Here is a 27,136-nt window from a genome sequence, read left to right as displayed (position 1 = left end):
ATAATATTTAATTGTGCGCCTTTCGCCGCAAAAACTTTTAATTGTAGCTGCATTTGCTCACGCACTCACACACACACGCGTGTGCTCAACTATTAGGCGACCCCCTTCGCACGCATTGCCGAAAATGCAGCGCGCGTTTGTCTCATCTCTGCGCCTTTGAACTAACGGCAACAACAGCTGCGGCCGCTGCTGCTGCTGCTGCTGCTGTCGCTGTTTTTTGGGGGTTGCGCGCACGCGGCGGTCGCTGTGTGTGGGAGAGCGAGCAGCGCCGAACGTACTTCGCCTCGCCTCGTCAAGCATTCGTTTCGCTTCGTTTTTCGTTTTGCCGAGTAAAGGAATTTTCAACGTTTGCCGGCATTTGATTGTCGCCGCACGCCGCTTGCCGCACGCCGCTTGACGCTCTTTGCACTATTTTCGCTGCCGTCGCTGTCGCTGCGCTGGCTGGCTGCGCTCCTTTGCCTTGAAAATGCAACTGCAATTGCTGGCTGCGACGTCGGCAGCGAACTATTTACGACTTGGGGTCTCGCGGCTGGCGTCGCGACGACGACTCAGCGAATTCGCATTCGCAACTCTCGACTCCAACAAAACGCGACGCGACGGCAACTACAACAACAACAACAACAACAACAACTAGGCAAGCAGCGCCTCTGCGTTTTCCGCCGTCGTCGTCGTTGTCGTCGTCGTAGCCCCAATCGACGTCGTCTGCTGCTGCTGCTGTTGCTGCTGCTGCTGCTGCCCGTGTGTTAAGTTTGTTTTGAGTTTTTCCGTATCAAAATGTGCAAAACGTTTTCAGTCTAATTCAGACACTCGTGCTGAAAAGACTTTTTTGGGGGCACGTTCCGTTTGCCAAATAACGAGACGAGACGTCACACGACGAGCCGCCACACAAGCACGCACACACACCAACACACACACACACATACACATTTATTTAGCAAATTTTAACTTAAAAAAATATTTAAGAAAATTAAAAAAAAAAAAAATTAAATTAAATACAAAAAAAATTTAACTTAAATGCACGCTACGTAAGCCACACACATACACCCACTCACACACATACACACACACCTAGGCACACTCACGTGTACGTTAATTAAAACGCGACTTTAACGCGAGCGCATGATAAACGCGTCGTCTCGTGCAAGCTCTAGTGTTTAACACACACACACACACACATGCACACACCTCTACCGTTACATTTGCAAATGAAAGATTTGCCGCTCTCACGCGCGCACGATCAATAGACACACTCTCGCTCTCTGTCTCACGCTCTCTCTTGATTCGCACACGCTCTCTTTTGGGCACACACACAAAATGGCGTCAACGGAGACGCCAACGTCGCGACAGAGTAGCGATCGCAGCAATGCCGCAGCGACTGCGCAAACGGACAGCGAAACCTATGCAACGGAGCAGGCGCAAGCGGCGCAGCGACAGCGCAGCGGCGGCGGCGTTGGTTCGCCAACATCGCAACAGGATAAATCAAAGACCGTTAGCCCGCCGTTAACAACGCCACCGGACGCCAACGCCAACGCGAACGCGAACGCGAACGCGAACGCCAATGTCGACGTCAACGTCAACGTCAACGCGGGCAGCTCCTCGCCCGGGTCCCGTTCGACGCCGCAGCATCAGCTGCCGCAACAGTTCTGCCTGCGCTGGAACAACTACCAATCAAATCTGACAACCATATTCGATCAGCTGCTGCAAAACGAATCCTTTGTCGATGTGACGCTCGCCTGCGACGGCCGCTCGATCAAGGCACACAAAATGGTCCTCTCCGCCTGCTCGCCCTACTTCCAGACCCTGCTCGCCGAGACCCCCTGCCAGCATCCGATCGTCATCATGCGCGACGTCAGCTGGTGCGATCTGAAGGCCATTGTCGAGTTCATGTATCGCGGCGAAATCAATGTTAGCCAGGATCAGATTGGCCCGCTGCTGCGCATTGCCGAGCTGCTCAAGGTACGCGGATTGGCGGATGTCACCCAAATGGAGGAGATCAATACGGCAGCAGCAGCGGCGGCGGCAGCGGCAGCGGCAGCGGCAGCAACTGCCTCCTCGACACCGACTGCACAGCATTCGCCCAAGAATTCGCCGGCTGAGCGCGAGGGCAGCGAAGATCAGCTGCTCTCTTTTATGCAGCCCGAGAAGAAGCTGCGCAGCGGCGACTGGGACTGCGGCGAACTGCGCTTGTCGCCGCTGGAACGCCAGCAGAGCCGCAATGTGCGCAAGCGTCGCTGGCCCTCGGCCGACGCCATATTCCAGGCGCCCGCCAGCCCGCTGAGCAGCCTGATCGCCGCCGAGCGTTTGGAGCAGGAGCAAAAGGAGCGTGAGAGACAGCGCGATTGCGGCATTTTGACGCCGCCGCCCAAGCAAATGGCGCTGCCGCTAGGCTCCTCGGGCAGCGGCAGCGTTACGCCGCGTCGTCTGACGCCCGCTGCGGCAGCGCTGGAAACGGCGCTGCATGGCCTGGACATGCCATCACCCGCAACAACGCCAGCGCCAGCGGCAGTGGCAGCGGCAGCGGCAGCGGGTCGCTGCCAACGCACACTCGCGCAGTCGCTGCCCAGTCCGCAGCAGCAGCAGCAGCACCAACAGCAGCAGCAGCAGCAGCAGCAGCATTTGCATCACCTGCAGCAGCATCAGGCGCATCACGGGCTGGGCCATGCGCCCGGCACTTCCACTTCCGGCGCTTCCGTTCATACCGCTGCCGCGGAGTCGCGCTTTCCGCTCGGCTCTGCCGCCGCCATGGCCGCTGCCGCCATGGAGCTGAGCGTCGCAGCTGCAGCTGAGCCGCGTCTGCCGCCGCCGCCGCCGCACCATCATCATAGCGGACCACCCACCGGCGGCAGCGCAGCCTCGCTGGCGGACGATATGGAGATCAAGCCGGGCATTGCGGAAATGATACGCGAGGAGGAGCGGGTGAGTACAACAAATACGCTCTTCCAAACTTGCAATTCTCTTCAAATATTTTCTCGCGCATTTCATTCACAAGCGCGATCAGCTTTGCGCGCTCTCTTAAGCATAGCAGCAGCAGCAGCAGCAGCAGGGCAGTTGCAGCGCTGCGGCGCGCTCACGCGTCAAGCAGCACTCACTCACTTGCTCTCTGGCGCGCTCTCTCTCTCTCTCTCTGTTTTGTTTTGATTTACGTTTCGCGATCTTCATTTTGTTTCGGCTGCCTTTTGCCGACGGCATTTCGCCGCGTGACGTCACGAACGCGGCTACCGTGGAATGCTGATGTTGTTGTTGTTGTTGTTGTTGCTGTTGTTGTTGTCGCTGACTGCGCGGCGCTCTTGATTGACAGCATTCACGTGCTTCACGTCGTCGCCGGCGTGCTGCCGATGCTGCTGCTGCCGCTGCTGCTGCCACTCAATGTTGTTGCCGGGCCACGTCTTTTCGCTCGCGATCGTTGAAGGTATTTTAAACATTTTTCGCCTTGTCGTAGGTTCCCATTCGGAATTCCTTGTGCCACACACTAATTGATCTTAAATATGAATACATTTATTTATGAATATGAATATTCATTCGTAGGCCTTATTTACTTTGTTTTCATCTTACTGCAGCCCCTTTTTGTCGAACGTGTTTCTTTTGAATTGTTTTCGTAAGGTCATATTTAATTAGCGAAAGCATTCAAAATAAACAAGGCCAGTGTTGAGTAACGCGATATACTAAACTTTATAGGTCACATCTCGATGCACAGTTAATTTTCAAAAACTTTTTATATTAATATAGGTTTTATTTGGATTATATTGACTAACTAGTGTTGATTAAAGCCAATACTAAGCAAAGCTAGTGTTTAGTAACTGTTTTTGCTTGCACTTAACATTAAATAAGGAAATACTAAATTAAAAAAATCGAAATAGAGTTTTTTTTTATAAGGCATTTAGTTTAGTCTATCACAAAAAAAAATCTAAATAAAAATCCTAATAAGAAAATATTTCATCTAAATAATAAACCAAGCCAGTGTTAAACAACAGTATTTGTTTTCGTTTAACATAAGCATATTCGATATATTATTTATTCCACTTGACCTATAGACCCCTTTTGAACACATTAATGCTTACATTCACGCGGGTTAAACAACACTGTTTTCTCAACCGATTGTACATTTAATTATTGAATGGGTTATAAGTCTGTCTAATGTGCATGTTAAGTTTTTGATTGTACATATATCGGAAAAAAATAAAAAAAATATGGGGAAAAAGTATTGAAAACGAATGTGGCTCAGCTTAACTAAACAATATTTTGCCTTTGATCCATTTACAACACTCTAATATTTGCAAAAAAGGGCAACACTTACACTCGCTCGTTATATGACAATAAAACAGGTGGGTATATAGAAGGATTTACCATTCCGAAAATCTATTCTTTATAAAGAAGCTAAAAAAAGAACCAAGCCGGTATTCAATAACACTTGAATTGATCAAATTAGTGCTAAACAACACTAGCATTTAACATTCTAGTGCTCTAAGATTTTACCGAAGTAGTGTTAAACAACACTAGAATTAAACGAGCCAGCGTTCAACAACTCTAGAATTTAAGGAACTAATGTTTAACAAAACATGACTTTACTTAATCGATTATGGAGTAGCATTTAATGGAAAAATTATTAAGAATATCACAGACATTTTACAACACTACAAACGAACAGTTAGGCCTTTCTCAAGAAACTAACTCATGGTCCTAGTCAAAAGTTATATTTGGAATAATATTAATGGAATAACAACAACATTTTAAGAGAGAGAGAGAGAGAGAGAGAGAGAGAGAGAGAGAGAGAGAGAGAGAGAGAGAGAGACAAGGGAACTCCTCGACATAAATTGTCGCAAAGTAATATTCGAAATTGTTTGTTTCTCATGTCTGACTGATTTTTATCGGCTCCATCGAGAAGCTGCAGCTCAGAGTTGCCCCTCCACGAACCGGTTTTGATGGACTAGTCGATGGTTATGGGGCAACAACGGCAACATGTCAACGGTTCGCCATGGTCTCTTCTAGCAGCTGGCTCCGAACGTTCCATCAACATTAAGCGCACCGCAGAATTCGCACTTTAATAAAAAATTTTCTTTATTTATTTATCTAATAGACGTCGACGAACCCAGTTTTCTTCAGAGTTCTTAAAAAGCCGTTTGGCTTCACATCAATTGAGCATTCACATTCGATTTGTGTGCAGTGGAATGCGATATTTGTTTGTCTGAACGATCTGGCACTCGACGCAGATCTCACTCCAGGCCCAGTCCCAGGCCCAGAGCCCAGACCCAAGCCCAGACCAGGCCCAGGGCCAGGCCCAGGCACTCGGCAGCGTCCAGAGTTGCCAACTATGTTCGTTTGTTCTTGTTTATTGTCGCTTTCGAGTGCATTAATCAAATAAGCGAAGGCTGGGTTAGACTGCGACTTGACTGGGTTCTTGAGCGCATTAGCATGCTCATTTGTTCAAATTCGAAAACGTTTGTTTATCTCATTTAATATTTTTATGCCCTGTACCCATTGAAAATGCGCTAGAACGCGGGTATATTGCAGACCAGAGGAGCTACAGACAGATTATTTCGATGGATCGATAAGCATCGAATTCTAAAACACAAAGAGCTTAAAACTGACTATATTACATATAATTATTCCTTTATTAAAAGTTTACAAACTGTAGTCTTTCTTCGATAAATCTACGTATTCTCATGTAATCGATAAATATCGATTTGTACGTTTAGGAGCTCAACTTTTGAAATGTGGACTGACTAAATTCAGTTGTTCATTAATCAAAAGCAGATAAACTGTTGTAATTCTTCGATAACACGTGGCATTTTGCCAACATCGATATATATCGATTTTTTAAAAAATAAAAGAGCTAATAGCTGAGTGTAGATATTCTCAAAATAAATATATATAAATTTCAAAGTTTTACAATTTCTGTCTTTAAAATGTTTCCCGTCTATCGAAAGCACATCAAATGAAGTTTTTTTGTTCGATAACACGTCACATTTGACCAAAATCGATAAATATCGATTGAATGTACTTTTCTCAATTATCCAAAGCACATTTAACTCTGATAGCACTGGGAATGTAGATTCTCGTTTATCAAAACCAAATCAACTTTATTCGCTTCTCTAAGGAAATGTTACATTTTCCCAAAATCGATAAGTATTGATTTACAAAAATTATCCTTTGAGATAATATGATTTAGAGCCACAAAACTGTGCTAGCTGTAGAAAAAAATAGGCAAAGCAAGTGTATTCCCCATTTTCGACAATTAAGTTCGAAATTATCTAAATAAGCACATCTCTAGGATAAAGTAAGCTAAGTCGAAAATTCTCGGTGCTAAAACTTGGATTTTTTTGATACAAACATATTGAAATGTCAATTCAAACGCTCAAAAGTTTCCAGATAATCACACAAGAAACACGAGAGTTACAATAGGATGTATGTACGAATCGATTAACTGGTACAGGGTATCTCTTGGTCGTTCAGTCATTGCGTGGCGGACGCTTTCTTGTTGCATTCCCGTTGGCTTGTTAACGTCTAACCCGCTCCGCTCCGTCTTTCATTTCTTCAATAAATATTTTGTTTTTATGCATTTTTAAATATTTTTTCAACGCTGACCGCTGGCTTTGATATTGTTGTTGGATTTTTATGTGCTTAGAAATTCTTTGGAAATGCATCTGCATCTGCATTTGCGTCTTTGTTTGTTTGCCTTGGTATTAGTGTTGGCCATGTTTATGCTTTCCTGCTGTTTGCCTACCCAATTCTTATGCCACTTCTTTGTCTGCCCCTTCTGCTTCGTTCTTGTTCCTCGAGGCGTTTATTTACACATTTCATTTATTAAAAATCGCTGCATTTCTGCCCCTCTCGCTCTACCCTTTTCCCTCTCCCCACACGCCTTGCTGATCTGTCAGGCAATGCCATATATAAAAATCAAATATTGACAGGCGGCATCCGCATGCAAAATAATCAATTCCCATGCAGCCGCAGCTACTTTTCAATACTTTTATAATTCTTTTTTATTTATTTACAAGTTTTTAGACCCTGAACCCAATTCAAAATGTGTGAGTAGGGTATGTTGGGTTTGCGATAGGGTGTGTAACAGCCAGAAGGCACATCGGATTTTAAGGAGCGAGTTTATATATTCTTGATCTTGAGAATCGAGCTAACCTGCCTCTTATGTATAGTATCGTATAGAAAACATTTTCGTAATATTGATAAAAATCGATTTTTGGGTACCTTTTCTTAAGCATATCTCGAGAATTCTACGAGCTCAAGTGTGAATAAAATGTGAATACCTTTGTATCTTATATTAGAGCCCAGAAAATTGCAAACAGATCGGACAATAAGCTCCGAAGTAACCCAAGACTACATTTCTTTTAGATAGAGAATGCTTCCAATAGCTGCTTGGCCATAGTTAGGGCATCTCCGAGTCGGCTCTGCGCTTCGCTTTTTGTTCTCCTTTGTGGCATGCCACACATAAGCAGATAAAGCCGATAAGTGTCAGCCTTTGTCTCCATCAGCCGAGTTCCACATGCCACATTCCCCCCCTCGTCCCTGTTCTCGATCTCCTGCTTCGGTTTCTGTTGATTAATTGCACTTTTATGATATTTCTCATTTCTCGGCTCTCTTTGGCTTTTGTTAAAAGTCACTTTTGTTTTATTTTTATATCAATTTTTGTTTTTTTTTTTTTTTATTCTCGCATCTTACGTCTGCTTCTTCATCTTATGCCTTTTTCATATTTTATTGCGGCTGCATTTTATGTGTGCATCATTAGAGGTAATATTTTATTTTTATTATTCCCAACGCTCGGTTCACTGAACTGTTTGCAGAGATCACCAGCAAGGGGATCTCTGTCCAGCAGCAGCAGCAGCCGCAGCCGATGTAGGTGTAGGTGATGAGGGTTAATTAAATTTTAATTGAATTATGTTGAAAGAACAAATAATAATCGTATATGTCAGAGGCAGCTGCTCATAGAGCTCAAACATATTTGTTTAAGGCACGGAAATTTAATTAATTTAATTTTTGTGGTTTCGATATGTTATTAGTATTAAATAATTTCTAAATTTTTCCAGTTTCGTTTAAAAAAGCCTAGTTCGAATATTAAAATTTGTTATAATAATGCGTGTTTTCCATATTTTCACCTATTTTTCACCCGAACAAGTGAATTTCTTATGATCGCCTAAGAAACGAATAACTTCATCAAATTGAAACAGTTGTTTAGCTTACATTGAGATTCCCAAGGTACAGTATTTTAACGTAAAATTCACCCAAGTCAAACATAATAAAACATTCGACTTAAATGTTTCCCATTTTTCACACATTTTCCGCCAGAAATTGTGGGTACCCTTAACAAAGCCTAACAAAAGCCAAGCCCTATAGAACTAAGCTATATAACATAGCATTTTTTCGCTAGCTTTTTTTTTTACTATAAAAACATTTCTTACGAATCAAAATCGAATTTTGAATTAAATTTTGGGCAAGCGCTGAAATAACGATAAACATGTTTTTCATGAGCTTACAAAGTGTCTGCTAATCACTTTCAATTTCGCTGCTGCATTATGGCAAATGCTAAAGAACAAAAAAAAAAGTAAAAACTGAGCAATATATAAGACCCGAGGCAATTGGTTGGCTGTCAATTATACAGAAACCAGGATTCGCAATAACCCGCACGCATATCCTTATGATGCGCAGCTCAGTTTAAAGCTCAGACTGAACATAATAAGCGAGTGTAGCTTACAAAAAGTTGTGTAGACAAATTACCCCAGCTGGATATAAAGAGCGGGGGCAAGGGGGCAAGTGAGAACAAATCCAAACGTGCCACATTCAAACTACTTCAGCACACAAAAAAAGAAGAAAGAAACACAAGAAGCAGGCTTGAGTTGCAAGTGCAAGACTAGGAGATACCCTAAAACATGAGACAAGCTGACTTTACGAGCATTTTCGCAGCCTTAAATACTCTATATTCTATACTCTGTACTCTATGCTATACTCTATGCTCAACCATACTCTATACTATTATCCATAGTATCCTGTACTCTTTTTGCCTTAGTTCTACACTATGTAGAGGGTATACATATCTGATTAATTTGGGTCGTTAAAGTTCGATCCATTTAAAATTTTCCAGGCTTAAATAAGACATATAAAAGTGTGCACATATCAAAGCGCAGGGCTCTACCTATAAAATGGATAGCTCTTTCCAGTTTTAGGGAAACTGGGAGTAAACAAAATCAATATTAATCGTTATCGATCAAATTGCAAATTTAAAGCGTTTGCAATTGCCATCAACACAGACGGACAGAGGTATCAACTTGTGCTCATCATATATATATAAAGATTTATACACCTTTTCTGCATGTCACATACAATGGCACGCCAGCATAATACCCTTTCTGCACATTTGCAATGAATGCAGGGCATAAAAAGGTGAAGAAAAAAAAACGGCAGCAATCAAAAGGCAGCAGCAGCAGCCGGGAACAAAATGTGTGGCATGCATAAAAATTGAAAAAGATGCAACTCACAAAAAAAAAATGAAAAGAAAAGAAGGTGCATTTGAATTGGTGTGCGTGTGTGTGTGTGTGTATCTGTGTGTAGGTGCGCAAAGGAAGCCAACAAGCCACTTAACCCAATCGACAAAAGTCATTACACTCGTCACTCTCGGCTGCCAGTTGTTGCCCCCTTCGTAGCGCTCCCTCTGCAGCTTCTTGCCTTGACTTGGAGACTGAGGCAAAATCGACGACGCTTCCGCTGTGCGTCGACGTCGACGGCGACGCGACGACTGCGCCCGATCTTTGCCTGTTAAATTGGCTTCAAGTGGCAGCAACAGAGCTCGTCGTGGCTCTGGTTTCTATACATATATATATATATATATATATATATATATGTGTGTGTGTGTGTGTGTGTGAATAAAATAAAATAAATAATACAATTTATTACAAGCGCAGCGTGTGTTTTCTAATGTATCTGTATGTGTGTGCATCTGTGTATCTTTGTATCTTTTAGCTGTTGAGGAGCGTCTGCTGCATCTGCTGGCTGCGCTATTGTATACAACAACTGCTCAATGCACATTGCTGCTTAATGAAAAATAAATAAATAAAATAAAAATGAAGAAATATATACAAAGCAAAAAAAAAAAAAAAGAATAACAAATGTTGAAGAAGAAGAGGGGCAGAAAGATGGGCAACTGCGGCGCGAAGCGCATAAAAATAAGAGCAAATATAAATTGTATAATCCGCTTTGATGTATCTGCCTTCTGTTTTATATTATTCAGCCATATTTAATTATACCCTCACTCAGCCTGGAGCATAACGAATTTGTTATGCATTTTGTCACGAATTAAATAGAGGCAATAAAGCAAAAATCTTTATAGCTGATAAGCTCCTTAAACAATTCCAATTTTTCTGCCTGTTCGATGTGAACTAATTTATGCTAGAAGATATCCTCTTGGATTTATGTACAGCTGCAAAGTTTTAATAAGACGAATGTGTTTAGAACTTTAACGTTTTAATGAGGATCATCTTCAATAAGATAGGGTATACTAAGCAAAGAGTATAATAATATTAACTAGGGCAATAAATATTCAAAACAATTAAAAATGTTGCCTATATATTCTTGTTTACATTCAAAATCCCCACATGGGCAGGCAACAAAATTGAAGTAATTTTACATTTTACGCCTTTTAATAGATGCAGATACAGATGCAGATAGGGGCAATAGATGTAGATACAGATACAGATACAGATACAGATAAAGACACAGATACAGATACAGATACATACACAGATGCAGATATGGGCAATAGATATAGATACAGATACAGATGCAGATATGGGCAATAGATATGGATACAGATACAGATACAGATACAGATACAGATACAGATACAGATACAGATACAGATACAGATACAGATACAGATACAGATACAAATACGTGCTACATATACAGATACATTAATTTAGTTTCCAATTCTATAAACATTTTATTTTAAAGGAAAATCCCATAAAAAATAGCCAACAAATTTTTGCTGCTGTTTATATTTATAGAAAATAGAAAAAGAAGAAGTGGTGGCTGAGGGAGGGGAGGGAGGGAGCAACATTTTAGCAATTTTCAATTTGATGGCTAAGCCAAATAAATGGTAAATATAATAGCCCAGCTAAATGTCTATATCTATGCATATCTTTTATTATTATTATTATCGGATTTTTATTTATTTCTGTTGGGTTTGGGGCGAGTTGCAGCTGCTGCAAGAAAAAAGGTTGATTAATCTATAAAAATAAATTTGTATCTTACGGAGAGCTCAGTTTGGCTACGCTCTGTGTGTGTGTGTGTGTGTGTGTGTGTGTGTGTGTGTGTGTGTGTGTGTTTATTCTAATCGGATTTAGAGAGTTGCCTGGTCTTCATTTATTTTATTTATTTTTATGCTTGTAATGCGGCATAAATAATTTATGCAGATAAATAACCCAAAACCAAAGCCGAAGCCCAAGTCGGAGCTGAGGCCGAGTCCAGAGCCAAAGCCAAAAGCCAGGCCAGCTCCAAGGGGCGCCCCAGCTGCACACAACTGTTGGGTGATTGTGTGGCATGGGGGAGAGGGGGTTGGGGCAAGGGGAGAACCAAGCAATGCCATCATAAAGCAAAACAACAAACTGACACAAGAGTTGAAGCAGGAAGAGGGCACGGAGGCTGCAAGATTGACTCCAAATTCAGAAGGGTTGGGCGGCAATCAAATCTTATTCCATATGTATGCCTGTCTGTATATGTATATGAACATATAAACCTATATACATATATATATATATATCCTTCTACAAATATTTATTTATTTATTTTTCAACCCACACACACTCGCACACAGGCATTTATTTGTAACTTTGTATAAATTTATTATATTGCATTAGTTGTAAGTCAGCCTCCGCACTCAGGCCAAGAATTCTGGCTAGCCGAGTGTCTTGGCTTGTAGTTGTTGTTGTTTCTGTTGTTGTTGTTGTTGTTGCGCGTGGGCAGGGGGTAGCCACAGTCCCGCTGCCAGTCTACAGACACAGGCACAAGCGCAAAAAAGGTGCGTAAAGAAAATAGCTTATTATAAATTACGGTTAAAAATGAAGGAAAAAAAAATGGAACAAGAAAAACTGAAAAACCCAGCCTCGTAAAGTTAAGGTAACAACCAGGCCAGACTTGGATGCATATATATATGTATAAATATATATATATACATAAATATATATAGACGGGCGAGCTCTTGATTTGCCACAACAGACAAATTAGCTGCAAGGCGAGCAAAGCTAACAAAGGGGAAAAGTATAGCTTGTATTTTTAATATATAAAAACTAAATGTAAAATATGGCTGAGGGTATACCATGGGGATAGGGACAGGGACAGGGTATCCCCTTAGTCGAGCACTCCCGACTAGAGCACTCTTACTTGTTTAATATATATTTTCATATATTTCGAATAAATACAATGTTTCTTTAACTTTTCATTTGCACTAGATCATCTGCATAGAAGACAGAGCTAAGCAACATGTTTAGGGTTTGAACCAGCGACAGAAAGTAGGGCAGCTTTTTTTTTTTTAAACAATTTCAATTGGAAAATATAAAGCTAGATTAACAACGCAGCTTTTTGAGAGGCTTTGTAACTGTCCGCTTATATTATCAGTTTTTATCAATTTGACACGTGCAACGCCGGTTAATTTCCTACATTTCTATCCGAATTAAACTTCTGTTTAAACTTTAAGACATTTGCATTTGAAGTGCTCAAAAGTGCTCTGGCAGCTTCGAGAATCGGCAAAGAATGCGCTCGAGAGCACAATCATGAGGCAGGTTCGCGCGCATTGCAGTGCAACAAACTAAAGACAAATATTTACAATGAGCAGCCGATTAATCACACACAGGGCTCAGAGGTGCACAGGGGGGATGCAAGGGGGCGAGTTGGGACGAGGCGAAGAGTATTAAATAAATAAATTAATGGCAGAGCTATGGCAGGCAACGAGGACGGCGACAACATCAACGCAACAACAAAAGATACGTGTGTGTGTGCGTGTGTGTGTATCTTAAAGATGCAAGTTTTTAAGTTGGCTTTTGTCTTTGTGCACGGAGCTGGCTTTGTGACTGTGCGCGCCTGCAAACATATCGACAAAAATAAATTAATTAAAAATGCACGCGAACAAACAGTCCGTGGAGAGGGGGAAGGTTGAGCTGTGGGGCGGTGGTGAGCGAGGGGGGTGGTGGGTGCCTGGAACAGTGGCAAGTGGGAGGGTAAAGATACATATTTTTTATTTATATTCCGTTGTTGTTGTTGTTGTCTCTGATTGAAAATGCAGCTGTGAGTCGGTGCGTCAGCAACTTTTTTTTTTTATTTATGTAATTACATTTGTTTATTTACAATAATTGCGTGACGCATTTATTTATTTATTATTACTTTATAGAGCACAGAAACACGCTCGTGATAGCCATCGGGAAATTGGGAACCAGAAATCGATCGTTGCTTGCAAAACAACGTTGTTCTCTTTTTATTATATGGCCACGATTCGATAAGATAGCCTTAATGCGATTGGGTAATCTACGCAAGTAAATGTAGAGTGTGCTGCAGTTGGGCGCTGCCTGACTAGACGATACCCTGCACAGTTTGTGATATATACTGAATGATGAATGGTTCAAGCATTTCTAGTTAAGTTCGTTGTTAGTGCTTCAATCACAATACAAATTTTAGGGTTTAAGTATGGCTTGCATAAGTGCGTGCATACCAAGGCCCCAAGCTCTATCTCTATAGACGAATGTTTGTAAAATTCGTGGAGTTCCGAAGTGATATATCCAAAATATGGAAATTTCTTAGTCTGAGTGGGCTCAAAAAGGAGCAACATACCAAGTTTGGTGTAAATAACTTTTATAATTCTCGAGTTATGGCCAAAAGACATATTTAAAAACCCAATTTTTATCGATTTTATGCAAAGATGTATTTAAAATTCGAATGCTCTAGCTTTTGTAATATCCCAAAACAAATACGGAACAGACGGGCTCGGATCCTCGGTCTGAGCAGAAATATATATACTTTGTATGGCCAAAGATACTTTCCTCTTCCCTTCCCTAGACACTGCCCTCTCCTCTTTCTACAGAAAAACATCTGCCCTACATTTGCACAAGCTCCTCACACCCTCTAAACCCATGTCCAGTATTTTCCAGGGCATGACCGGAAACCTTGTCTTGAAAAAACGATTTGAAATACATATATATATGTTAAACTTTAAAATTAGTTCATGATTGATTGGGCCAGGCAGATAGAGCTTATCGTGGCCTAAAAAATAAAGTATTTCATAAATCTAAAGATTAGAAATGCAATGCGACAGGCGCACAGCTAAAAAGATACTCGGCCAACAGCCAAAGATACTTAGATACTTTTTCTTTCACTTGCGCTCGTTTTGTTGTTATCTGTATCTTTATCGTCTTCCTTATGCCCAACGTCTGTTGTCGCACGCTTTTGGCTATTGTGTGTTTGTGTGTGTCTGTGTTGTTGCTGTTGTTTTTGTCTGTGCCGAGCCATAACCTGCCGCAACATTGAGCAACGCGTAAAACAACAACAAGCACAACAAAGCCGCAGCTAGAATACGAAATAGCGAATTTCGTATACTCTTAACATATGAGAAATACTTAAGGAATACTTGAGCAATAACTACAACTCAGTTATATTGAGTATACCTTAAAATACCTTTGCCTATTTCCGCCAATATTCCGTCAAATTCGTGTGGATTTATATACTGATAAAACTCAAGCATGCAAAGGCGTGCCAAGTTTTCAGGCTTTAAGATACATCTAGCAAAAAACAATAGAAAATATTAACCGGCTTTACCTGGCGCACTTTGCGACCTAAGTGAATTAAACAGAACAAGAACATAGAAATATACGAGCTCCTAAGTGGAACAAGCAAAAATCTTAAAAAACCTTAAAATCTGTTGAAAGTCGAACAAGTAACCAAAATGTCGGCTTCCTTTTGCAGTTTGAATTTTATTTTTACAGCCCCTCTATACAAATACAAAATGCCTAGCACAGCTGAGGTAGCCCAAAGGTCAGGTTAATGAATCAGCGAAAACGGCAAAAACTTTTCATTGATGTCGACTTTGACTTTGATGCGTTCGCCACTCGCCGCACGCTGCTTGCCACCAACTGCCCAAGGCCCGCAGAACAAGTAAGAGAGAGAGAGAGAGAGAGACAGGGAGAGAGAGTGGGCGGGGTGGCACGCTCTCACGCTCCACTAACAACAACAGCGCGTGGTGTGTGCTTGGAGCTGCGTGTTAAGAGCAAATCGCTCGCTGCGTCGCTTTCATTCAATTAGATACATTTGTATCTTATGACATATATTTTCACACCTTTTGCACTACGCTTTAATTGTTGCGAGTGCGGCAGGCAGCATCAAAGGCAACAGCAGCAGCAGCAGCTGTATCTTTGTATCCGTAAGATACATTAATGTTGCATTGTGCAATAAAAATAAATACAATTTTTTTTACATTTATTTTTTTTTGTTTTTTTTTTTTGGGGATTTTTATAACATTTAACATGGTGCAGAGCGCACATTTTTCTCAACTTATTTATGAGCCGAGGCACACAAAGCAGCACAAGAAGAAGACGATGAAAAAGAAAAAGAATGGGTGTGTGTGTGTGTGTGTGTGAGTGTGCGTTGATCTCCCCCAGCGTCTCGCGGGCTCGCTGCGTGTGTACCTACGTTTAAATTTTTTATGAGTTCGTAATAAAGTTTCAACATTTTTCATCATTAAAATAAAATATAAAGCCGAAATTATATTTTATCGTCTTTGCATCATTCTTTTTCCTTAAATACATGGCACACACACGCACACACACACACACACACACACTCACACACACGAGCTCGCTCGCAGATACAAAGATACAGATACAAAGTTGAAGTTATGTGCAGCGAAGTCGCAGTCGACGTCGCGGCCGTCGCAGTCGCAGCAGCAGCAGCAATAATAATGAATATATATGGAGAGAGACAAGAAACCGCACTTTAAGCGAAGACGGGGCTACTCTTGCAGCCGAAGAGCGGACGGAGGGAAGGCAGGGGGTAACAAAAATAATAAATAAAATAACACAACCGAATAAAATAAGAATATAAGAAGCAGAAAAAAATATACTCAAGATGAAGCAGTAAAAAGGCAGCAGAAAGAAAGAAATATTCTTTAATTTAGACCGCGCCCCGCTTCTTGATGGCGAATGAGTGTATCAAAAGGGAGAAGGGCAAAGGAAAACAAAATAAATATATATATGAATGTATATAAAAACGAAAAACGTAATATAAAATAAATATTTCAAGAGCCACGACTACATTGTTGTTGTTGTATATTTTTTTATTATTGTTGTTGTTGTAGTAATTTATAATATTCCTTAACGATGTGCAAAGGGCAAAAACTGTGCACACACGTTGCACAGTGGAACAAAGTGGATACAATACTGTGCGGCACAGTGGCTCGTAAACGATAAAAATCTATATAAATACACTTTATTAAAAATAGTCTCTTAAATAACTGTAAGTTCATAAGACTTAAGAGACAAAGAAATCGATAGAGATAAAGAAATTAATAAAGATAAAGATATCGATAAAGATTAAGATAATGAATGATATAATATTATAGATAAAGCTATGTCTAATGATATAGTAATAGATATATTAACAGATACAGATACGTACAAATAAATGAAGGTAGCCAGATTTCTATATATAGATAGTTATAGATTCAAATAAAATTAGATAGATTAAAGATTTAAGATTTAAGGCTCTCAAAAAGATAAGAAATTATATAAGGATTACATTTAGATGAATACCACTAACTTTTGATTCCAATTGAAGTATGCAGTTAATGATTATGATATAGCTAAAGATTGAAAGTATCAGATAGCAATATAATTTAACGATGTCGCTTTAGATATGAAACTATATTCAGATTGAGTAAGTCATAGAAAAAACTAAAGATCCGATCAGAAATCATGTGGATTAAGACGAAGTCTTATAATAGACATTTAATTATATGGGAAACTATAAATATTTCCAGAATAATTATTAACAGATTTTGTAATAAGACTGGCAGTCGATATGATAATATTTATTTCATAAATTAACTTCTAGTTCAATCTATTACTATAGCTCTTATATTTAGTATAGTTATATGATAGGGTTTTATAGATTACATTTCTAGTAGTAGAATTTAATAGAGATTTTGTAATATTGATAGCAATAATATATGAAAGTCTGTATTATGATATTTATGACTTAAATTAAGTTAGACACTGAAAATATATTTTTATCTGGGGCTTTAATTCTAGTTCAATCTGATTTATTAAACCGCAATTAGTTGAGGTGCTGACAAAAATTATTAACTAAATGCGCATTTGACATTGAAATTGCCCAGTTTTAATTGTTTATTTTACCGAGAATAACAACAATAACAACAACAATTGCAATCTAGTTCACAATATCAGTTGAGGAATTTAGCAAACTCATGTGTGTCCACTGTGAATGTTAATTCATTTTATTATTCCGATTTTTTATTATTTTATATATATATATATATACTTATTGTTGTTGTTGCTATGAGCTGTTGTATATATATATATTTTTATACGCGCAGCTGTTAAGGAAATGATTTTCGAAAATTGAAGTTTATGACGATGAATGGAATAATTTTCTGTGTGTGTGTGTGTGCGAGTGCGAGTGTGTGTGTGTGTCTGGGTTAATACACAACCATTTATATTAATATTGTAAACAATAATTTTAAAAGCTGTAAACTTAAGTTCTGTGCCGCGGCGCATTGAACTTTGAACATGTATTGTATTGTGGCCCCTACAAGCACACACACTCACACACACACACATAGTTACACTCACACACACACACACACACAGATAGAGAGAACCTGGCATAAGTATCTTAACACGTATTTACTTGTAGGTTTCTGGCTTTGAGTTTAATTTGGCTTAATTGCGTGCAAGTCGCCGCCTCTGCCTCTGCCTCCGTCGCTGCCGCTGCCTCTGTCGCTGCCTTGGCTCGTATCTCATTATCAGGCAGCGTTGGCAGCGTCGGCGGCGTCGTGCGATTAATCAAATCAAACGAAATCAAATCAAAGGCGATTTAACTGCACACAGGCCGCATATGAAGTGCTCCCGCTCTGCCCCTCTCTTCCGCTCTCTCTCGCACCCTCTCGCTCTGCAACTGAAGTATCTCGGAGTCGAGCGGGCCGGGCCTGGCTAGGAGCAGCTCATGGAGTGCAGCTATGACAAAGCATTTTTAAGCCATTTGATTGACTGACGTTAAAATATTCACGTGCAGCGATTTTAATCGCTAGCAAAACGGGCGCAATGCAGTTTTTTTTTACTTTTTTTTTTAGCTATACCCTCTAGCATTGAAATGTATTAAGTGGGGTATGACATGCTCTCTTGCAAGTTTTTAATTAGCGGCGGAAAAGAAGATGCCAGTAAAGGCAAGCTCCTCTCTCTCTCTCTCTCTCTCTCTGTCTGTGTATCTGGCTCTCTCTCTCTCTCGCTCTTTCTTGGCATCTCTCTCTCTCTCTCTTTCTCTATCACTCTTTTATTGCCTATTGCCTTCTGGTAGAGTACAGTTAATATAAGTGTTGGAAAACTGCATGCAGGCTTTGCATTTTCAGTGTGATAAACCAATAAATTTCTATTGAAATAGTTAATTGAAATAAGAGCAATGCGTAGGCCTCATACCTATACCCTGTAACTTTAAGGCACACATAGGTGTGTATAAGATTCACAACAAAATTATAATTATAAAGACAGCTACACGAAAGTCTCTCTCTTTCTCTCGCTCTCGCTCTTATGGCTACTTTTACAGTGATGAGATATTTTATATAATAATTTTTGTGTCCCAAGATTTTCAAGGGTAACAGTTAGTCGTACTTTTATATAACTATATTAGAATGCTAAAACATTTCATACAGGGTAAGACCTAGTCCTGCACTTTAATCTCGCTGGAGGTCTTAAAACACATTGAACAGGGTAACAGATAGTCGCTCATATTGCCTAACTATGTGATTTATGATCTTTTAGCAGTTAATGCAGGGTAACACCTAGTCGTTCACTTTTGACCAACAAAAGCTTCCTTGTTGGTTTTCCCTACATTTTTTTGCAGCTCTTCAAATCTCTATGCAAAAAAAATGAGAATAATTATTATTAAAAACATATGAGTGTGCGTGCATGTGTGTGTGCGTGTGCGTGTGTGTATCTATGAGTGTGAGTTTAACATAAAAAAAAAAAGAAAATATAAATGAGTGCAGATGCAGGCGCACAACGTTGTCGTTGTCAAAGTTGTTGCCGTTGTTGTTGCTGTTCTTGTTGTTGTTGTTGCCTTTGGCTGCATTTCTTCAAGCTGTTGTTGTTGTTGTTGTTGTTGTCAGTGCCTGGGGCCCTGCTCTGTATTGGGGATTAATGAATTTGATATAATGACATTTTAGATTGCATCTGCATAACATTTAATTGTGTGTGTTGCCTGTCAGACACACAGACAGACAGAGAGACGGACGAAGCATTTCGCTGCAAACGCATTTTGTGCCTTGTCATTTAGGAAAAATGAAAATATTCTGCGCACTCTACAAATTGTATCAAATCGCTGCTGTGTGGGCGGCAAAGGAGTTGGTGGGGCGGGGAGGGATATAGGGGCATGCATTTGCTTGGCCCAAGTCGCAGGTCTATCGATTTTGTTGGCGCCCAAAACTTTTTCACAATTTTCATATGCAAATCGCGCACTTATTATACACACATATATATAGTTCATGCCCAAGACCTAGTTCTAAACTATATTCAGTTCTTCCTTTTTTTTTGAGTGTATGGGTTTGTTCCAATTAAAAATCGTTGAGCACTGTAAATGCCTGTGTGTTCATGTGTGTGTGTGTGTGTGTGTGTGTGTGTGTGTTTGCCTAATTTGCCAATTAAGTTAATGGGCATTTATTATTTAGCAATAAAATATGCAAAGCAATTGCTGAAATGTGGCACAGACACAACTGAGCAACTGAACTCAACTAACTGTTGTACGTATTACCACCACAAAAAGCAACAATAATACGTGAAATACTAACAACTACAACAACAACTACGAAGACAACAGCGACAACCACCTGGCATAATAACTTTTGCAAAATGACAGCCAACAAAGTGCTGCAAAAAAAACACAGCGTAGAACACGACGCACTTTTAATGCTCTACAAATGATTATTTCCTAAAAGTGCACTTAGAAAAATAATAGTGAGAAGTGTAAAAAGTGTAGTGTAGTGCAGTGCTGGGTAGTGTTGTGTACTGTAGTGTTAGGTAGTGCAGTGTAGTGTTGGGTGGGGTAGTGTTGAGTAGGGTAGTGTTGTGCTAAGTTGTGTAGTGTTGTGTAGTGTAAGTAGTATACTGTAGTGTTGTGAAGTATAAGTAGTGTAGTGATGTGTAGTTTAGTTTAGTCTAAGCAGTGTAATGTAGTGTTGTGTAGTGTGAGCTACACTTATTTGTTCTTCAGATCAAATTAGTTGATCACTTTATGGAATAATTTGCCTAGTTAATGCAGCAGGCGAAGTTCAGAGTTTAAGCTTCTGGATAATACATTTTCTTATGCCTAGTCTATAACAAAGTTGTACATAAATAGTTTAGTATGTATGCCGCACAGATATGTTGACATAACAAGTTGCTGGTTCAAACCCACAGCTGTTGTATGCTTGCAGTCTTCGCTTAGACAATTGTCATTGCTCTTTAAGAGTAAGGCTGATAGTTTTTTTTTTAGTAAACTCTACACTTATCACAATAATTGAATAAAATATAAACAAAAATTTATTTTGTGTATACATTTTTGCGTTAAGCTTGCGCTGTGAGCTCAAGAAATGGTTCTCTCAAGCATTTTGTTTATGTCCCGAACAGGTAGAACAAGTTTAATTATTATTTTTATATTTTATATGCATGTTTTCTCTCGAAAACCATATTTATGTTATGGATATAAATATGCATAGCTATAAAGTGCGCTTTTTTATTGTGCTTAGATTATAATTTATGTATATAAATTAATTTGGATTCATAAATATATAAAACATTTAAATATTAATGTGCTTACCACATATAGAAAATATTTATATGGATTAAAATATTTAAAAATAATCTACATGTAAAATCTAAAAGATATACTAGCTAATTGTCTAATGAAATATTTTCTTTAGTACGTTTTAAGACTAAAATATTATCTATATATAATATTTAAGGAATATCTTAGATAAGTTTCTATTGTGCCCTCCTCTCTAAGTTTAAGTTAAGCTTTAAATTAATGTTTCAACTGATAAAATGAGGCTCTTTTCCGGAGCTGGTCAAGTTGAATGCCGCAGCTAAGCAACTCTTTGGCCAGACACTAAAAAAATAAATACAAAAGCTGCAGCGACGACTTCGAGTTTTGTTTCGACTTTGCTGAGCGATGCCGCGGACAAAACATAATTTACTTTCGGCTGCATAAACAATGCAATAAAATAAAAGAACCGATGCGAAAAGGCAGCCAGATCCAGTCGGAGAAAGAGGCAGAGCGAGAGGAAGGTAGGGCGAATGCGAGTCAGGGGAAGAGGCAGTAAATAAAATATATGGCATTGGAATAAAATATTTGTAACAAAAATAAACGCAACGAGTTGGCCAAGACACCGTCGCAGACAGTGGCCGCCTTTTGCGGCCAGGCGGCGTTAGGAGTTCGAATCGAATCGAAGTCAAGTTGAGTTCGACTCGAGTTGAGCTCAGTTCAGACTTGGCTCACACAAATTGGCAAGGCACAGCAGAGGCGGCGGCATCAGTACTCAGTTATTAGGCGCAATCAAAATGAGAAGGAATTCAGAAATTATTATCCATAAGGCAAGCGGAAGGCGCAGCGGGAGAGAAAGGGCGGGGAGGCATGCGGCATGCGGCAGTCAAGGTGCAGGACACGATGCCGCGGCGCTGGGTCCGCAATTTTCGATGCCGTGCGATTTGTTTTGTGAATAAAACTTTTTCAAATGTATCTGTTTCTGCAACTGTATTAGCTGTATGTCTTTATGCTCTTTGAAAAAGGCTTTAACGGGGTATATTGGTTATGTGGAAATGCGTACCTGTGACAAGCAGAAGCTAGCATGCTATAGGGTATCTACCATAAATAGTCTTGATGAAATTTACTTAATATCTTCCAAGAGCTAGTTATTAAAAAAGTGTCTATATTCATATATAAAATCATCCTTATATATATATAAATATAAATAAGTATCTATATAAAGAACGATCTACCCATGTAAGTCTGCGTAAGATTTTATCTTTTTTACTATAAAAGCCACAGAAGAAAAAGTTTATCATTTTAGCTTAATTAGAAGACTACGAAACAAAGGACAATGAAATAAGTTGTTCGAGCCAAGTTGTTAAAGCCAAGAACTTCACACATGACATTTGCAGACCGAGTTTTTCATTATATTTTAAATCAAAGAATATAAGCGCTAGATACTACCCACTTGTTTCCAAGCTTGACGAATCGTATAGAAATAATAAGAATATTTTGCCTTTTGGATATCTCTTTACTTTTGCTGGGAAATTTTAAAAGCAGATTCAGTAATGCCGTGTACTTTGCTATGCATACACGTTCTCCTGCCACTCTTAAAGTTTCTTAAAAATCGGACTCTAGAGTCCGAAGTCAATAAAGAACGCAGTTCATCCACAAATTGGAACATGGGACAGAAGAAGCACAGATGCGCAGAGTGCAGCCTGTGTGTGTATGTTAGAGTGTATGTATCAAGGGCATCTCTTAGTCGTTGACACCCGGCTAGTCTAATCTAGCTTGTAGCAAAGCTGTAGTCGTGGCTTCGTCTGTGCTGCGAGACGCACAAAGTTTTCTCTAGCTACCTTTCTGTCCTTTTTTTTCTTGTGGCAAAATTCAAACAAAATATACGTGGGCCAATAAATTTGGTTAGTTGCTGCTGCTGCTGCTTCTGTTCTTTTACGTTTTTTCGTTCTTTCAATTTTTTTTTTTAATATTTTATAAATTATTACACTTTTGCGCAATTGCTTGTTATTTTAAATATGTATTTGTAGGTGCTGCTGCCGCTTCGCATTTTTATTGCATTTAGTTTTTGGGAAATTTTTATTTATGCGCTTATAAAATAAATTACGCATACGCTGAACGTGCGCACTTTTTGCTGTTCTACAAACAGAAGTAGGGGTAGCTGCTCGAGTGGCGAGAGGGAGGGAGGGGGGTAGCGATTGGGGTGTGGCATGCCTCAAATAGTTTGCGCATAATTTTCAAGCGCATTAAATTTTATATGCGATTTTTTTTTCTTTACGACTCAACTTATACATATATTTTATTTATTATGTTTTTGCAATGGAAAATTGAGCACGCCGAAAATGCAATGAAAAATTATGAGCACAATTTATGGCAGGCGCCATATTACCAAGGAAATAACAAAGCCATTTATATGTAGACACTGGAAAAAGTATTCGACAAACAGCCAAGATAAATAATACGCCAACAAGGTCTTTCAGCTAAATGTTGTAATATTTTTAGAACAGAAAAGAAGAATTTAATTGTCGAACCAATAAACCATATTTTGAAATAATTGAAATAACTAGAGCATGCGCTTTTTAACGTATGCCAGAAAAATCCATGAGCCAACATTGACAAGCAATAAAAAAAAAATTTTCCATTAAAGGAAAAGAAAAAAGAAACAGATCTTAACTAAATAGCACACAGCTTGCAAGAGTTCGTTTAAATATAGTTGGATGCAAATAAAATATGTTAAAACAAAGCAAACGCTGCAGAGCTATAAATGACTGTCAAATACCCTGTGAAAACATCTACTTGTAACTAGAATAAACAGCTCTTATGTTTAATAATTCAATAGAATATAGGCATATAGGCATATAATAAAATATTCAAGCATTGACAATCAAGAGTTGATACATAAACTAATACTAGTCCTTAGCTGTGTCTACAGGGATTTGCGATTCATTTAATCAACTACTTGCAATTACTTTTTGACACTCTATTGAACAACAGAAGCTGTTGCTGCAGGGTGTTCGAAGTCGAGCAAGTAGATTTGAGATGCCGTTAACTGGAGCCCATTGAATAGACGCGCAGTCTCTCTAAAATACACCGTCACCAAGACCTAACCATTTGTTTGTGCAGTGTCTAGTTTGCCTGCGACTTGGCTGTGTCAATATTTGTAGCTGAAGTGCTTAAAAAAGAAACGAGAGTGCTCTAGCGCGACTATGCAGATACCCTAGGGTTAACTGTGTCTACGAAGCAGATACCCTAAAAAGCCCAGCGAAGAGCTGCCCTGAATCTGACGGCATTTCCGCGCTGGATTTTATAGGGTATCTACTAGTCGAGCACGTTCCCTTTGTACACACGTATAAACAAGAGTGCATACACACAGCAGCTGTGCTTCTTATATAATATAAATATAATAATTCTTGGCCCAAATATAACATAGAAGAGTCTATATAAAAAGTTGTCGTGACTCCAGCTCCCAAAAGCTGCACGAGATGCTCAAAAACAGGTTATCGATGTATCGATTTTTATTGATGTATCGATTCTTATCGATTAAACGTAAAAGAAGCAAATGATTGATAAATGTTAACAAATTCAATCTGCTCGGGCATAGGGAGACTCAGCTTGTCATTCTGATCAACAATATATAAACTTAATTGATTCGGAGATACTTGCTTCTGTCTGTTACACGTATGTGCTTAAAACATCATACCCCATTTACACATGCAATGGTAGCAGGGTATAAAAAGACAAAAACTTAAAGTTATTATCTAAATAGAGTGAGATGTAAATATTGGAGTAAGTGTAAGGGCTAGCGGAGTAGGTTATATGTGGAGTACGAGAGCCGGGCAACGTCAATAGCCTGGCCATATATCTATATATATATATATATATATATATCTTATATGGGTATATACATGTTTATATCTCGTAATGTCTCGCACACGTTCGACCCATTAATAAAACGACAAAAGTTACGAATTTCAAATTATTATTATAACAATAACATTATTGACATTGTTATTATTATAATGGCCCGGGCTCGACTTGGTTCAGTTTGGTTTTGGCTTTGGCTCTGGCTTTGGTTTTGGTTTTAGCTGTCGCACAGGGGCAAGAGTCGTAAAAGCCAAAAGCAAATACAATTTGAATTTGTTTGCTGTCCATGCGAATGTCTCGTTGTGCCCCGCCCCACCCCTTTCACTCACACTCCGTTTATGTCTATCTGTATCTGTGTTTGGAAATCCAATATAAGTCTGTAGATAATAATTATTTATATTTATAACTAAATGCATAAAGTTTTATTTCTCAGTTTGCTAGCGACAAAGTCGTCAACAAAACTGCGCATAAAAACAAATTACAATACATTTGCCATACTTGCTTATAAATATATATTGCGTATATATATAATACATATTTATATATATGCCAGGCCGATAAACATTTGGCCCGTGAGATATACGTTCGGGCAAAAAAAAAATATATATATTGCACAATATATATTTATTAGAAATAGTTGATGGGTTTCTTTTATTGCTATAGAAAACCAAACAAGCCTAATTCGTACTCAAAATACCCTAAGGTAAAGGTAACTTAACTTTCCCTTAGAGTAAATACAAAGATGTAATTGATATATAAATTAAATAATACATAAAAAAAATATATGAATAATTGTTTTTCTAAATACGTAATGCAATTTCATTTGTTTTAGTTAAACTAAGCAACAATAATTAACTTTTTTTAGTTCTTAGTGCAATTTAATACAAAGCTATTTAAATTTAAAATTAATTGCATTTAATTTGTTTTTCTTTAACTATATTTATTTCCGAATTATTGATGTTAATTTAAATTTTGAAGATATGTAGTTTATATTCTTTTGTCTTAACCAGAATCAACAATAAAATTTAATTGAAATATGATTGAATTTAAAATTAATTTACTTAGAATCAACAATAATGTACAATTGGATTTTTAACTTTATTGTTTAATATTTACAAATGCATTTATATTGAAAACATATTCTTTATATATAAAGAAAAAACACCTTTGTTTAGCAGGCATTTTAGGCTTGCAAAATATTGATTTAAAAAAAATTAAAATGAGTTCAATTTCTACATAGTTTAAATCTTTCTCCAATTCTCCAGAAATACTATGGAACAAGCCCGAGAATTTGTATTTTTTCAGAAAGAAGTAAATATAAAAGTATGTGTTTTATTTTCATTTAGTTCTATATATATACACGTATACTTTATTGACTTATTTTTCTTAAGCGCTTCCTTTGCAATTTTCCATAATTTATTATTATTATTATATTTTTTTTCTTTAGTTATTTTTCTTTCATGAAATGTTTTCAGTATAATTCTTTTTATTATGGTAAAGTAATAAATAACAAAAGTGTATCTGGCTATAAATGAAAGTCAGGACTAGGTATGGCATACTATATATCTGTGTGGGTGTGGGTGTGTGTGTATTAGAGTAGGTGTAATAAAAATATTTGTGCTGCACATACATTTTCAAAATAAATTCCTTTTTTTTTTGTTTTTTGTTGTATTTGCGGTCGTAAAACTCATCGGGGGCATTAGCACGCCATAGTTGTTGTATTTCTTTTTATTTTTGTTGTAGTCATAGCCTGTGCGAAAAATCTAAACATCTGCCTTCAAGTGCCACGCCCTTAATCAACTAAGTAAGCATATAAAAATGGCTCGTAAAATCGTCAAATGCAAGTTGCAAGAGCCGCCTGCAACATTGTTGAGGCCAAGAGCTCTTGGCTCTATATATAACAACAAATAACTGCCACAATTAACTTGGGCCAGTGTGCGGCACGCTGCCTGTGGCGCCACAGAAACAAAGCAGAAGAAGACGAAGTAGTTGTAGGAATAAGGAAAAAAGCAAATGCCCGATTTTATTGATTGCCATTTCATTTTCATGTCGCATATCATTAGAATTAATCATTAAAATGTAATAATAATGCGCATAAGTGTTGCAACATTGTGTGGCACACACAATAAAAGCCGCAGAACAAAACGCTGCAACTGGCGCTCATTTTACGAGCTGCTGCTGCTGCTGCTGCCTCTTGCCACTTGCCACTTGCTGCAATGTTGCCAGTAGGCAATGTTGCCGCGCAACATGTGACGCAGCAGCA

General features: G+C 38.9%; 1 protein-coding gene across 5 annotated transcripts in view; it reads left to right on the top strand.

Moving 5' to 3' along the window:
* The first annotated feature begins 530 nt into the window (after positions 1 to 530).
* bab1 (bric a brac 1) overlaps positions 531 to 27,136 on the top strand; it is a 93,038-nt gene continuing 66,432 nt past the window's right edge. For 2 of the 5 annotated variants that reach the window (XM_070208712.1, XM_070208711.1), the window contains exon 1: positions 538 to 2,916. In XM_070208712.1, the coding sequence (XP_070064813.1) occupies positions 1,315 to 2,916 (1,602 nt within the window). In that variant the 5' untranslated portion in view covers positions 538 to 1,314. Of the gene's footprint in view, positions 2,917 to 27,136 lie in introns of all 5 variants that reach the window. The other 3 variants (XM_070208715.1, XM_070208714.1, XM_070208713.1) reach the window with 3 other exon arrangements.

This window comes from Drosophila virilis, chromosome 3, assembly GCF_030788295.1.
Source record: "Drosophila virilis strain 15010-1051.87 chromosome 3, Dvir_AGI_RSII-ME, whole genome shotgun sequence".
Lineage (NCBI taxonomy): Eukaryota > Metazoa > Arthropoda > Insecta > Diptera > Drosophilidae > Drosophila > Drosophila virilis.
The sequence above is the reverse complement of the archived record's forward strand: the minus strand, read 5'-3'. Positions and strand labels throughout refer to the sequence as shown.